General features: G+C 43.0%; 1 protein-coding gene across 1 annotated transcript; it reads left to right on the top strand.

The window, feature by feature from the left end:
- The first annotated feature begins 1,656 nt into the window (after positions 1-1,656).
- Positions 1,657-12,471, top strand: LOC122925774 (regenerating islet-derived protein 4-like). The gene is made up of 5 exons (XM_044277121.1): positions 1,657-1,726; positions 4,527-4,636; positions 10,763-10,900; positions 12,067-12,181; positions 12,355-12,471. The coding sequence occupies exons 1-5, from the start codon at positions 1,657-1,659 to the stop codon at positions 12,420-12,422; spliced, it is 501 nt and encodes a 166-aa protein (XP_044133056.1). The 3' UTR covers positions 12,423-12,471.
- Positions 12,472-13,326: the final 855 nt, after the last annotated feature.

A 13,326-nucleotide genomic window follows, 5' to 3' on the forward strand; every position in this document is an offset into this window, starting at 1 on the left:
CACAGATGCCTTCAGCTGCCATGCAGACATGCAACAGGTCAGCTAGTTTCACAGGTACAAAGCTGCTGACAGATGCCCTTTAACATTTCAGCCGGAGCAGAACTTGGGCAGAAAAATGTGGGGGTTTGTAGGATGGAGCTGATTTAGCTGCTTATATCTCCGGATTGGTAGCAGCTAGAGATATGGTCTTGTTTGAAATCTGGCATTCAAAGCTTTCATACAAGACCAGAAATCGAGTCAGAATTAAAAAGCAGTGAAACCTGCTTTTACCTTCACCTTTAGCTGCATTCACTGCTATCCCGATTTCTAACAGTCATATCTTCCAAAGTAGTGGAGATAATCCTGTGATTCTGCTGTGATAATAATAATCATAATAATACACTATATATACCCCTAAGTAATTCCTAAATAAACAAAATAAAATTGGAACGCTGAGGGGGGAAATGTTGCTGGTTCTTAAGGTTACTGGTTCTTTAGTTATGTCACTAAGGGGTTAAAAATGCACTAGTGTCCCCTGAGTTGTGCACTAACAAGATTTACTTCAGACACAAAAATCTACAATAAAAAAGTGACATTTTTGGGAGTGTTTTTTTTTATGTGACTGTGGAGGAGGTTAAATAAGTGTCAATCAGCTTGAATATTGTCGTTTGACACGTTATTGGCTCTGCATCAAACCCACGAACGAAATCCCAAAGGTTAAATTATATGGACCTTATTGCTATATACACTGGCTAAATGACAAAAGTTGTATTAGTGTGTTCAGTGATTCATTGCCGCCATCTGTTCCTTATTGGCAATGACAACCCACATTTTTATTAGAATATTTTAAGACTTTTTAGGGTACTTTCCCACTAGCGTTTATCTTTTCCGGCACTGAGTTCCGTCCTAGGGGCTCAAATCCAGAAAAGAACTGATCAGTTTTATCCCCATGCATTCTGAATGGAGAGTAATCCGTTCAGGATGCATCAGGATGTCTTCAGTTCAGTCTTTTTTACTGATCAGGCTTTTCAGAAAACCGTAGCATGTTGTATTTTTACCTCCGGCCAAAAATCCGGAACACTTTGACTGAACGCCGGATGAGGTCTTTTTCCCATTGACTTGCATTAATGCCGGATCCGGTGCCGTGTGTTCCGTCAAACCGGATCCAGCTTTTCCATGTTAAACCCGAAAAATGTGTAAAAAAATATTAAAGTCCATAAATGGCGGATCAGTTTTTTCCAATGCATTTTTTCATTGTGATCAGAATCCTGATCAGGATTCAAATGTAATCTGTTCTCACATGTTTTTCTGGATCCGGCGGGCAGTTCCGGCGACAGAATTGCCCGCCAGATTCAAACAACGCTAGTGGGAAAGTACCCTTACTTTTCCAATTTACTTTTTAATATTTTATTCTATTAAATGTAAAGGAGGAGCTATTGTATTGCGATATTAACATTGTTTAACAGGTGTCCTTTGCTTATCAGGGAGTGGCTTTAGGGATAGAAACGTGTGTTTTCTTTCCTGAAACATATTGGAGTTTTCCAAAGACCACTCCCAGGCTAAATGACCACCCTTGTAAGCCCATACTATAAAGAGTGGTGGATACAAACAAAACATGCCAATACTTTTGTAAAGAAGCACTAGACATATAGCATTCGCAAGACCTAGTCTTACACAATGGCTTTCCTCTCAGGGTGTGTGTTTGCTGTCCCAGGATTTTTACTCATCATGGTGGGGCTAATGGAGGGTAAGTTATTATTTTTGTAATGACTCTGTATGCTCAGTCAAGCACTTCTAAGGCTATGTTCACATCCGTATCAGAGGCTCCATTTGGGGCACCATATGGTCATCACGGCTAAAGTTTCCACTGGGTGTATGCAGGACTCCCAAATGTCCAACTGAGTCAGCAGTAAAATGGCCCAACTTTGGGTGATTGACATGGATGACGCCTCCTACGTCATCCACAGGCCTCTCTAAATATAGTTTGGCACATGTGTAGTTGGGCGTGGGAGTTTTTAGGGTATGCAGGGTACTCCAGACACATCTTAAATTTAGAAAGGGGTTTACACTTGTTGTAGAACCAGTTTGCAGGGGTAAAACCTGATGACAGGACCCTTTATGCCATATGACAAATACTTTCCAGTATAAAGGCTGATGCATACGAACATTATAGGCCAGTGCAACGCATCACGGATGTGGACCCATTCACTTGAAGATGCTTCCGTGGGGTTGCATTCTATGCCTCCGCACCACAAAATATTGAACAAGTTGAATGGGTCTGCATCCATCTGCGTCAGCTACATGGGCGGTGCCCGTGCATTGGGGACTGCAATTTGCACGGAACGGGCGCCACACGTTTGTATGCATGAGCCCGAATACACATGTATACTGTACATAATCTAACTAAATATCTGAATTGTCATACATAGTATCTGAAGTAGAAGGCACCATCTTGGCACCTCAGTCAGGTGCTTAGAATATATTAACACTATACATGGAGATTCTAATGAGAAGAATTTAGAATCACAATGGGGTCATTTACAAAGACATGCAATCCGTGAGTGGAGTATATTTTTTGCCATCTTTTACGACTAAAACTGTTGTAACTGTAAATAAATATGACGGGGCCAATGGCGCTGTCCCGGCCTGGCCCCAGACACAACCCCGCCACTCCCAAGTGGCAAGGACAGTGGAAAAAGGCCGCTTGTGACAAAATATTGTCACACGGGTGTTAAAAAGTCGCTAATGGGGTCTTGTGACTTTTTTATACACCGATTTAGTGTTAGTTAATGACGCCCAATAAGTATAACAGTCACTGCTATTACTTACTAGCTTCACCTGAAACCTTTGAGATGAATGGACAGTAACAGTAGGTCTGGATACAGAGACTGAAATAGCTATGCTTTGCAAGAGCTCAGGTACAGTATGCTGTACATGATTTGGCTCCCGTATGTCATTTGCTGAACAAGTTATAGGGGAAGATTTATCAAATGCTGGTGTAAAGGAAAACTGGCTTAGGGTACTTTCACATTAGCAGCAGGGGAGTCCGGCAGGCTGCCTCGCTGCCGACAGAACCCCGCCCCCATTATAGTCAATGGGGACGGAACGGCAGTTGGGGGCACACGTGAACTAGCGGCAGGATGGATCCGACAGGCTGTTCACCCGCCGGAACAGCCTGCCGGACTTCCCTGCCGCTAGTGTGAAACTAGCCTTAGCTGCCCATAACAACCAATCAGATTTCACCTTTCATTATTCAAAAGCCCCTTTGAAAAATGAAAGTTGGAATCTGATTGGTTGCTGACGGAAAATAAGCCAGCTGTCCTTCACACCACACCAATTTTAATAACTCTTCCCCTTGATTTTTTGTGTCCACTATGGAGACATTGATCATATCTTAGGGTTCTTTCACACCTGCGGCTGGCAAGTCCGGCAGACATTGCTGGGAATTGGCTGGACCAAAACTGTTGCGTGAAGTGTTTTTTGTCTGGCTGATTTTCTGTATATTTGCTGAGGGCCCCATTACAGTCTCTACTGAAACAGCCTGCTGGAGTTCCTACCCTTAGGGTAATATTAACAGCTGCTATATCCCAGTACATATAAGTAAAAAAAAAAAGGGGCATGGCCCAGTAACCGCGGCTCCACATTATAGCTACATATGTATTACCCTTTTATCCATCTAGACCCTCTCTTATTTCTTATTTTTATAAACTTGTGTGTGTAAAATAACTAGGGATGAGCGAATCGACTTTGGGTGAAACATCGGAAAACGATTTGCATAAAACTTTGTTCCAATACTGTACGGAGCAGGAGCTCCGTACAGTATTAGAATGTATTGGCTCCAATGAGCCGAAGTTATTACTTCACGAAGTCTCGCAAGACTTCGGATAATAACTTCATAAATTAATTTGTACTGTAAAAAAACATTTCTGAAACTCGAGTTCGGTTCCACGGTACACTTGGAACCAAACCAGAGTTCGGGAAATGTTTTTTTACAGTAGAAATCAATTTATGAAGTTATTACCCGAAGTCTCGCGAGACTTCACGAAGTAATAACTTCGGCTCATCAGAGCCAATACAGTCTAATACTGTACGGAGCTCCTGCTCCGTACAGTATTGGAACGAAGTTTTATGTGAATTGACTTCGGATGTTTCAACCAAAGTCAATTCGCTCATTCCTAAAAATACACTTTCAACAATTTAATTCCTGCACTTTTTGGATTATCAAGGAGACATATCAGTTTCTGCCGACACTTCCTTTAGGCTTTCCATTTGTTGTATTTCATAGGACGAAAGAGAAGAAAATAAAGGAATGCTGGATCTGCCAGATCACATTACCAGCAGTGCCTATTGACTTATAATGGGGTACTGTTGGGTGCCATCTGTCATTTTGGCAGGAAGAATATTGCTGCATGCTTCCTGTCAAATATGATGGAATCTCATAACAAGTGTGAACAGAGCCTATAAATAATATTAATAATTCATAATTTAAAAGCAATCATGAAAAAAAACGTATAAAATAGAATACTACATATAAAACGTGTTTTTTGTTTCTGTTCAAGCTGCTTCTGTCCGCTCATCATGCCCCCCTGGTTGGTTCTTCTACAGATCACACTGCTATGCCGTCAGCAAGAATCCAGCAAAATGGGCTGATGCAGAGGTATATTACACAATGTCTCCTATAGTTACACCCATTAATGCGTATGGTAATAAGTAATTGTCTAGTGCATGCAAACATGACTGTTGGCCTTGTCACCACTGGTGAGTATTTAAGCTTTGCCTGGCAAAATCACTTGCAAAATGTTTTACCGTCCTATTAGTACACATAAGAACTGTCCTAATCACACAGCAGGAAAAGTTACTTCACAACACTGAGCTAAAGAGCTGCCTCATCCTCCTCTCTGCTCTGCTTGTCAGGGATTATGTTGCTAAATACAGTTTAATATGATCTTCAGCTGAATCTCTGTAGGAATGGAGTTCATGAGGCAGTGGTGTACTAAAGGGAGGGGGCAGTCAGCCCTGGGTGTCGGCTCTCAAGGGGGTGCCAGAAGCAATGAGCGCTTCCATCAATACAGATACTGGAGTGCTGGGAGCTGTGGTTCTGTCCCTCACCGCTAAGATCCCAGCGCTTCTCCCCCCCCCCCCCCCTTCAGGCCAGCGGCGCACAGAATGATTAAGCAGGAAGACTTCTCCCTGCTCCACCATTCAGCCTACAGGCACAGATCGCGCTGCCAGCATGTGTGGGCGGAGCCTGCAGCCCAGAAATCTGCATAAGCCCCGCCCACAACATGCTGCAGAGCGATCTGTGCCTGCAGGGAAGAGAGGTATGTGAGCTTCAGGAACGTGACAAGGTGAGTAGTTACTGTGTTTTTTGTTTTGTTTTGTTTTTAATACAGAGGGGGCACAGACGGCTTTATTACTATGGAGGGGGCACACAGGACTTTATTACTATGGAGGGGGCACAGAGATCATTACTACTATGGAGGGGGCACAGAGGGCATTACTAATGTGAAGGTGGCACAAAGGGCATTTCTACTGTGGAGGGGGCACAGAGCCAGAGGGAATTACTACAATGAAGAGGGTATAGAGGGCATTATTACTGTGAAGGGGGCACAGTGGACATTATTACTGTGAAGAGGGCACTGTGGGGATTTCTACTATGGAGGGGGCACAGAGCCAGATAGCATTACTACAATGAAGAGGGCACAGCTGGCATTATTACTGTCAAGGGGACACAGTGGGCATTATTACTGTGAAGGGGGCACAATGGGCAATATTACTATGAAGGGGGCACAGTGGGCATTATTACTATGAAGGGGCACAGTGGGCATTATTACTGAGAAGGGGGCACAGTGTGCATTATTACTGTGAAGGGGGCACAATGGGCATTATTACTATGAAGGTGACACAGTGGGCATTATTACTATAAAGGGGGCACAATGGGGATTATTACTATGAAGGGGACACAATGGGAATTATTACTGTGAAGGGGCACAATGAGGATTATTACTGTGAAAGGGGCACAAAGAGGACATTACAACTGTGAAAGTTGCACAGAGAGGGCATAACTACTGTGAGGGGCACAATGTGGGCATAACTACTGTGAGGGGGCACACATCTGTACAAAACTACTGTGAGGGTTGTACAATGAGGGTTGTACTACTGCGAGGGGGATCCAATTTTTTTTAAGTATTGGGGGGTGGGGCAGAGAAAGGACCCGCCCCAGGTGCCAAACACCCTAGACACGCCACTGTCATGAGGAGACATGAAGTAAAGAGAGGACACACAGGACAGACTGTGGTAACAGAGACTACATACAAGTGCTGCTGCTCATCAGCCACATCCCCATCCTCCTCTCTGTACTTCAGGTCTCCTCATGAACTCCATTCCTACAGAGATTTAGCTGAAGGTCATATTAAACTGTATTCAGTATCATGATCCCTGACAAGCAGAGCAGAGAGGAGGATGAGGCAGCTCTTTAGCTCAGTGTTGTGAAGTAACTTGTCCTGCTGTGTGATTAGGACAGGTTTTATGTGTACTAATAGGACAGCAGCCATTTTATTTCTCCTAATGATTGCTCCCTAGACAAAATGAGCCATTATAACGAATAAAAGGTATTTGGGAATGTATTTATAATAAAGTAAAATTTACTGTAAGTATTTTCATTTTCTTAATTCCCAGAGAACCCCTTTAAGGACTATGAGAACTAAAGGTATAATTAAATAGAAGGTCTGCTTTATCCTGTTGCTAAATTTTACTTTTAAAGGGCTATGGAGGTCTTGGAACTTAATTTATTGTATTGCATGTTCTTTTACACATTTCTAGATGAGCAGTTGGTTTTCATTAAAACAATTTCCTACCCATTGTCTTCTGTAGCTTGTATGTGTATACACTACAAAATAAGCTGCTCAGCACTATTCTGAGCTAAATCCGTCAAACAGCTCTCTGGCAACTCAGTCTGCGGCTCTTTTCTGACCTCTACAATAAGCTAAAAGCTTAATATATATATACTGTATATATCCAATAGGATATAAACTTTGATAATATCTTCTCATTCTCTTTTTTTTTTATTATTGTTTGCTCCCCCCCCCCCCATTCCCCCACTTACCTTCTAAGCTCTTTAGTGCAATTACAGCAATAGAAAATAATGTTAAAGTGACACTGATTTTCATACCCATGGGTAAACGCATGGTTGACGGTGTTAACAAAGAGCGTGTTTTAAAATACACTGCGCCGTCGCAATATGTTATGTTTTTTGACGTAGAAACCTTCCAAAAGGTTTCCCTTATTGGGGACAGATAGCATTTAAACACACATGGTGTTATGTGAAAAAACAGTGGCTTGTGTCCAAAAATTATGCCTTAACGAGGACAGATACCTGCCCCTGTTTAAACGCACTGTGGGGTTTCGCTCTGGTAGATTGTACTGCGCCCGCTTACCCTGAGGCAAAATACAAGTTCTTAACTCAAAACATTAGTGTTTATTCACACTTGAGGCAATTGCAGAAAATAGCACGTGACTTTGCAGTCTTGGTGTTAATTCCCACACAATGGAAAGTTTATATAACACAAGTCACCCTGCTGGCAGTCTTGTTTCCCCAGCGTGTGGCTCTCAGCCCTCCAGCACGGCACAAAGCCTCAGATCTCAAAAACAGAGACATCTCTGCTGAGCCCAGCTGCCTATTTAAGGACAGCCAGGTGCTGCCAAAACCCGGCCGGCGCTCAAACTCCAGTCCGGTATTTGACCTCACCTGGCTGGAAACCAGCCCAGCCGCACATGCTGGGAGGAAAATACCTGCCTTGCCAGACACAACCCCTCACTGTGTCACAGCACATACATTAATTTTAGAAGAAGCAGTTGCTTGTTTTGAATGGTGGCTGGACAGCACAGTGGCTCAGTGGTTAGCACTGGTGTTCTATGTTCAAATCCGACCAAGGACAATGCATGGAGTTTGTATGTTCTCCCCTTTTTTGCATGGGTTTCCTCTGGGTACTCCAGTTTCCTCCCACAATCCAAAGACATACTGATAGGGAACTTAGATTGTGAATGTGTAAATGCATAAAATAAATAAGTGTCCATAAATTATGCATTAGCGGGGGGCAGAATGTCTGCCCATATTTATACACGTGTTAATTGCCAGAAGAAACTGTGGCTTATTCTGCAGTCAAACAAGCCTGGAAAAATGATCCCTTTTATTTAGGTGCAGCAGCAGTAGAGTGGGGATATGGAAATGGTAAGTTGTTCAAGCATCAATAGGAGAGCGAGCAGTAGAAGCACAACATGAAACGGACAATCCAACAGTTGTGTGTGCAGCTTCGTTGGGGTAGTTGTAGTAGTGGTAGTAGTGGAGGCTGTGTAGCGGTAATGGTAGTGGCAGTAGTGGGATTAGCAGCAGGGAGTTGTAGCTGCAGCCATATGATATGGAACATGATGGTAGGCAGATAGTGGCAGTGGCATGATGGGGCACCATCAGTAATGGGCTTTAGACGGAGGTGTGTGAAAATCCTAACTGATCCATGCCTCGTTCATTTTGACATAAGTGATGTTTTGTACACTGGCGGAGGACAAGTTTGTCCATTTGGGTGTGACGATGCCATCTGCCATGCTGAAAACCCTCTGGTCAGACACATAGACGGCAGATGTCTGGTCACCGAAAGCCGAGGGAAACGGCTCTGTATTTTTTCCTAGTACCATTGTCACCACCACTGCCTCTACTGCCACCACCATGGCTACAAGTGCCTCTAATATCAAAACAACCAACACAGCTATGCATGGGGTCCCCCACTTCTCCCTGAACCTCTTCCTTATGACAGTCCAAATGCTGACCGTTCTCCCACAAGTCATCAACAGGGAGATTCTGTCCATAGCATGTGGCGGGGTTTTGTTTGGTGTTGAGCTAATTGAAGTATCCGAGGTGCACTATGATCCGAATTTCAGGAAAATTTGATTCGTCATGAAGCCAAATTTCCTCACTCTTTGTGGTAACGAATCAATTTTTCCTAAAATTGTGGCTGAAAGTAAAAAACATTATACTCACGTCATTCAATTCTTGATTGAAAAAAAACCCACCAAAGGACCTGTGGCAAGCGTAATGGCCTCACCACGTGATCACGCTGGCCACGCTCTATGATGTCATCACTGATCATTGTGGCCACTCTTCATCATTGCGCTCGCTGCATACAATGAAACACAAATCGTGACAAAGTAATTCATAACATATTGACTTTCTTGTCAGAATTTGTCGAAGCTGCCGAATCTAATATTTTAAAACTTTGCTCATCTCTAGTTTTGTTGCTTCTTCTTAGGAAAAAAGACGGCGCCCGACTAGGAGGGGGCAGTGTAGACAGAGATGATGAAAGGCTTTTCTGTGTTGCAAGGAGGATGAACAGAAGGAATTTTGTGATCCTGGCTCCAAGGCACTGTATCAGACTCAGAGGTGACATCCACATCATCCTGCTGTGACTGAGAGGAGGAGTGAGCCATCCAATGCATAATCTCATTCTCTTTGTCCTTAATAATAATGTGGTGCCTATCAGCAGCGAGGGAGAACTGTGGCCTGCTCATACTACTAGTAATGTTAGCCGCATGACTGGTGAAGCTACTGCTGTTTGCACTACTACCCACATTCAGACTCTCAGATAACAAGGCATGTGTCTATCGTTTTGCAGTCTTCCGTTTACCAGATATTTTATAATGAGGCCTGCAAAATATGATATTCTTATGCCTTTGTTAGTGAACACATTACTGCAACCGACCGTATAGTTAAAAGGCATAAGAATGCAATTTTTGCACTACAAGGTCTTTGAACTATACAAGCTGCAGTAAAATTAATTTGCTGTAACTACCCGTTATGTCGCAGTAATGTACAACACATTCAGTATAATACACTGAAATGCACAATTACAAATGGTAAATTTAAACTGTTTTTTAGGGGGGGGGGGATGCACAATTTCTCTTTGCAGCAAAATGGATGCTTTTGGGGTGCCGGTAATACATTTATGAACTGCATAAACTTTTTTTTTTTTGTTAAAAGCTGGCTTCCTATTCCTGCAGGATTTTGTAATAAATAACTATTTGTCAGCAAGCTGTATAAAACACATAACTATGAGTGAGCATTCTCTCACTCTATATGCTTTCCCTGATCAAAGTCCCTAAAATATGCTCAATTACGGTATAGCCCCCTATTCTCTGCTTATAGTGTCCCTATCACACTACATTAGTGGCTTGTGTCTGAAGTAGCTTTTTATCAGATATTGGCACAAGATATCCTTTCAGGTCTCAAGTTGAACACAGAATGGTGATTCCTCTTTCTCTGCAGAAGGTCCTGGCTGGATATTGGCCCCTGATTGTCTGATCACGCAATCATGGCAAGTTGTTCCTCTCACTTCCTCCCAGTGCCATGTGATCCTCCATCTTCTTCCTCCCTCATGGTTTTCTCTGCCAACATTCACAGGAAAATGGTGTGCGTGCCATTTTTACGCCATTTGTCCAAAACAGATTGTTTTGCAGTGAATTTTTTGTGACATTTTTAACAAATCCATCCAATTAAATTAGAATCGATTCAAACATCACTAGTGAAAGCCAAGTACATTAATGGAAACCAACTGAAAGTATGCCTGCTTTGTTAAAGTGCATGCAATGCAATAATATAAATGAGTTAAACAGTGTCCATAGCCATGTATTCCTCTTGTTAGTGTATTGCTACCTTGTAGAGTTCATTTTACCTTCAATTGCATCAACACAACAAGATAAAATATTTCAAGAAATATGTTCTGTTTTTTATTAGTATGACTGTGGAAGTTATGGACATGGAGCTCATTTAGCCTCCGTCTTGGATGATTCTGAGGCAGCAATCATTGCAAGTCACGTGTCTGCTAGCCAGGACTCAGAAGGAGTATGGATAGGGCTGCATGACCCTGACAAGGTTTGTAAAAAAAAAATGATGGAAAGCGGATTGAGTGGAGTATAATGCTAAGCCGAGAGCTACGACATGATGTGAATGTCCCTTTATATGTGTGTAAATTAGCTCTCTTTCCAAAAAGAAAGCAATCTGAATTTCTGATGCCACCAGATATACTACTGTATAAGGCACTGCTTGACCTTTTAAAACAGGCCTTAAAGCATAATGTGGATAATAGACTCAGAGGTTCAAGCCTCAGCCTTTTTGGAAAGAGAGCCTATAAGACTCCTTACACCTACTAGGCGCTCTCCATAAGCAGAAATAGTACCCCCCCCCCCCCCCTTCGAAACCTTATATGTGCTCATCAATACTCACACAGCATGTTACTTGTTAGAGCAGCATTTTAAGTTCCAAAGCTGCTCTTACTTTTACATTTTCTCCTGTGCTTTGTTAATACAGCAGAATGCAGTCTACATTTCAATGGAGAGTATAGCCTAGGTCAGTGATGGCGAACCTTTTACAGACTGAGTGCCCAAACTGTAACCCAAAACCTACTTATTTATGGCAAAGTGCCCACACGGCAATTTAACCTGAATACTACAGTCCAATATAGTATATCTTCCATGTGCTTTATCATTTAGATATAATATCCTGCCTACATTCAGTGCGCTGCCTGTGCTGTTCATAGTGCGCCTGCGCTGATGAATGGTAGGAAAACTCTAAGGCATATTGGTACACCATAGACATCTTTTAGGGTTCGGGTGCCCATAGCAAGGGCTCTGAGTGCCTCTTCTGGCATCCGTGCCATAGGTTCGCCACCACTGGCCTAGGTATTTGAGAAGGCTGTGGCACTCCTATTAACACAGCGGCCTACTCGCAGTTTACCAAGCATAATCCATCCATTGGATAGCCGCTGTGCTTGGCACTGAGCTGCTTGTAGACCATGTGACCTGACTGGGCTAGGAAGAGCATCCAGCCCTCTCTGTAGCATCACGGCCTCTTCAAACAGCTGATCGGCGGGGGTCTCAGGTGTCGGACTCCTGCCAATCCGATGCTGATGACCTAGCCTGAGGATAGGTCATCAATATTAGAATCTCGGAAAACCCCTTTAAGTAGGATGCTTTTGTGGCAACCACCTGTACCTATCAGACATGGTTGTAAGTCAGTGTCACTATATCTACCTGTTGCAGAATGGCCACTGGAAATGGACAGATGGATCCATGTTCAATTATCGCGCCTGGAAAGCTGGCCTTCCAGATAACGCCAAAGGAAAAGAATTTTGTGTGGTGCTAGTCAGTGGATCAAGTAAGTAAATATTCAGATTGCATTGTATACATGTTGTACTTCATTCAAATGGGTTATATCATGAAGATAACACCAGTTATCACCAGTTACCGTCCCACACTGAATGACCACACAGTTACATAAAAAGCATAGGAAAGTGAATTTACCTGATCTTTTCTCTCTTTTCGTTTTAGAATATAAGAAATGGAATGATGTTGGATGCGGAGGACTCAAGAACTATGTCTGTAAATTCAAACCTTGATGTCACTTTCAATGTGTTATCTGTTCTAATAAAAATGTGATCATCATTTTACAGTTTGTGTAAATGTGAACTCTGCTATGTATGTGCTGCTTGTGTTTGTTACTATATTAAAGGGGTTTTCTGGAATTTTAATATTGATGATCAATATCAGATCAGCAGGGGTCTGACACCCGGCACCCCCTCTGATCAGCTGGTAGAAAAGAAGGCCATGCTCCGTGCAGCAAGAAGTAAGGGCCCAATAGCAAATATCAAACCAGTTGGCTTTCCGTTTGTGAGATCCGTTCAGGGCTCTCACAAGCGGTCCAAAATGGATCAGTTTAGCCCCAATGCATTCTGAATAGATAAGGATCCGCTCAGAATGCATCAGTTTGCCTCCGTTCAGTCTCCATTCTGCTCTGGAGGCGGACACCAAAACGCTGCCTGCTACGTTTTGCTGTCCGCCTGACGAAGCGGAGCCAAACTGATCCGTTCTGACACACAATGTAAGTCAATGGGGACGGATCCATTTTCTATGACACAATCTGGCACAATAGAAAACGGATCCGTCCTCCATTGACTTTCAATAGTGTTCAAGGTGGATCCGTCTTGGCTATGTTAAGGCTAATACAAACGGATCCGTTCTGAATGGATGCAGACGGTTGTAATATCTGAACGGATCCGTCTGTGCAGATCCACGACGGATCCGCACCAAACGCGAGTGTGAAAGTAGCCTTATTACCAGCTCACAATTAGAGCACACAGCTTTATCAGATACAGTATCTCAATGCGGATTCACAGCATTTTTATTGCATATTAAACAGGCTCCTAGTAACTCACATCAGCTGAACTTGGTAACTTGGTAGGGCACCTTGGTTTGGCATTCTCTCAGTCTCTGAGGATGGCAGCGCTATTCTACATTCTTCCT

The sequence above is a fragment of the Bufo gargarizans genome, chromosome 2 (genome assembly GCF_014858855.1).
Source record: "Bufo gargarizans isolate SCDJY-AF-19 chromosome 2, ASM1485885v1, whole genome shotgun sequence".
Classification (NCBI taxonomy): Eukaryota; Metazoa; Chordata; class Amphibia; order Anura; family Bufonidae; genus Bufo; species Bufo gargarizans.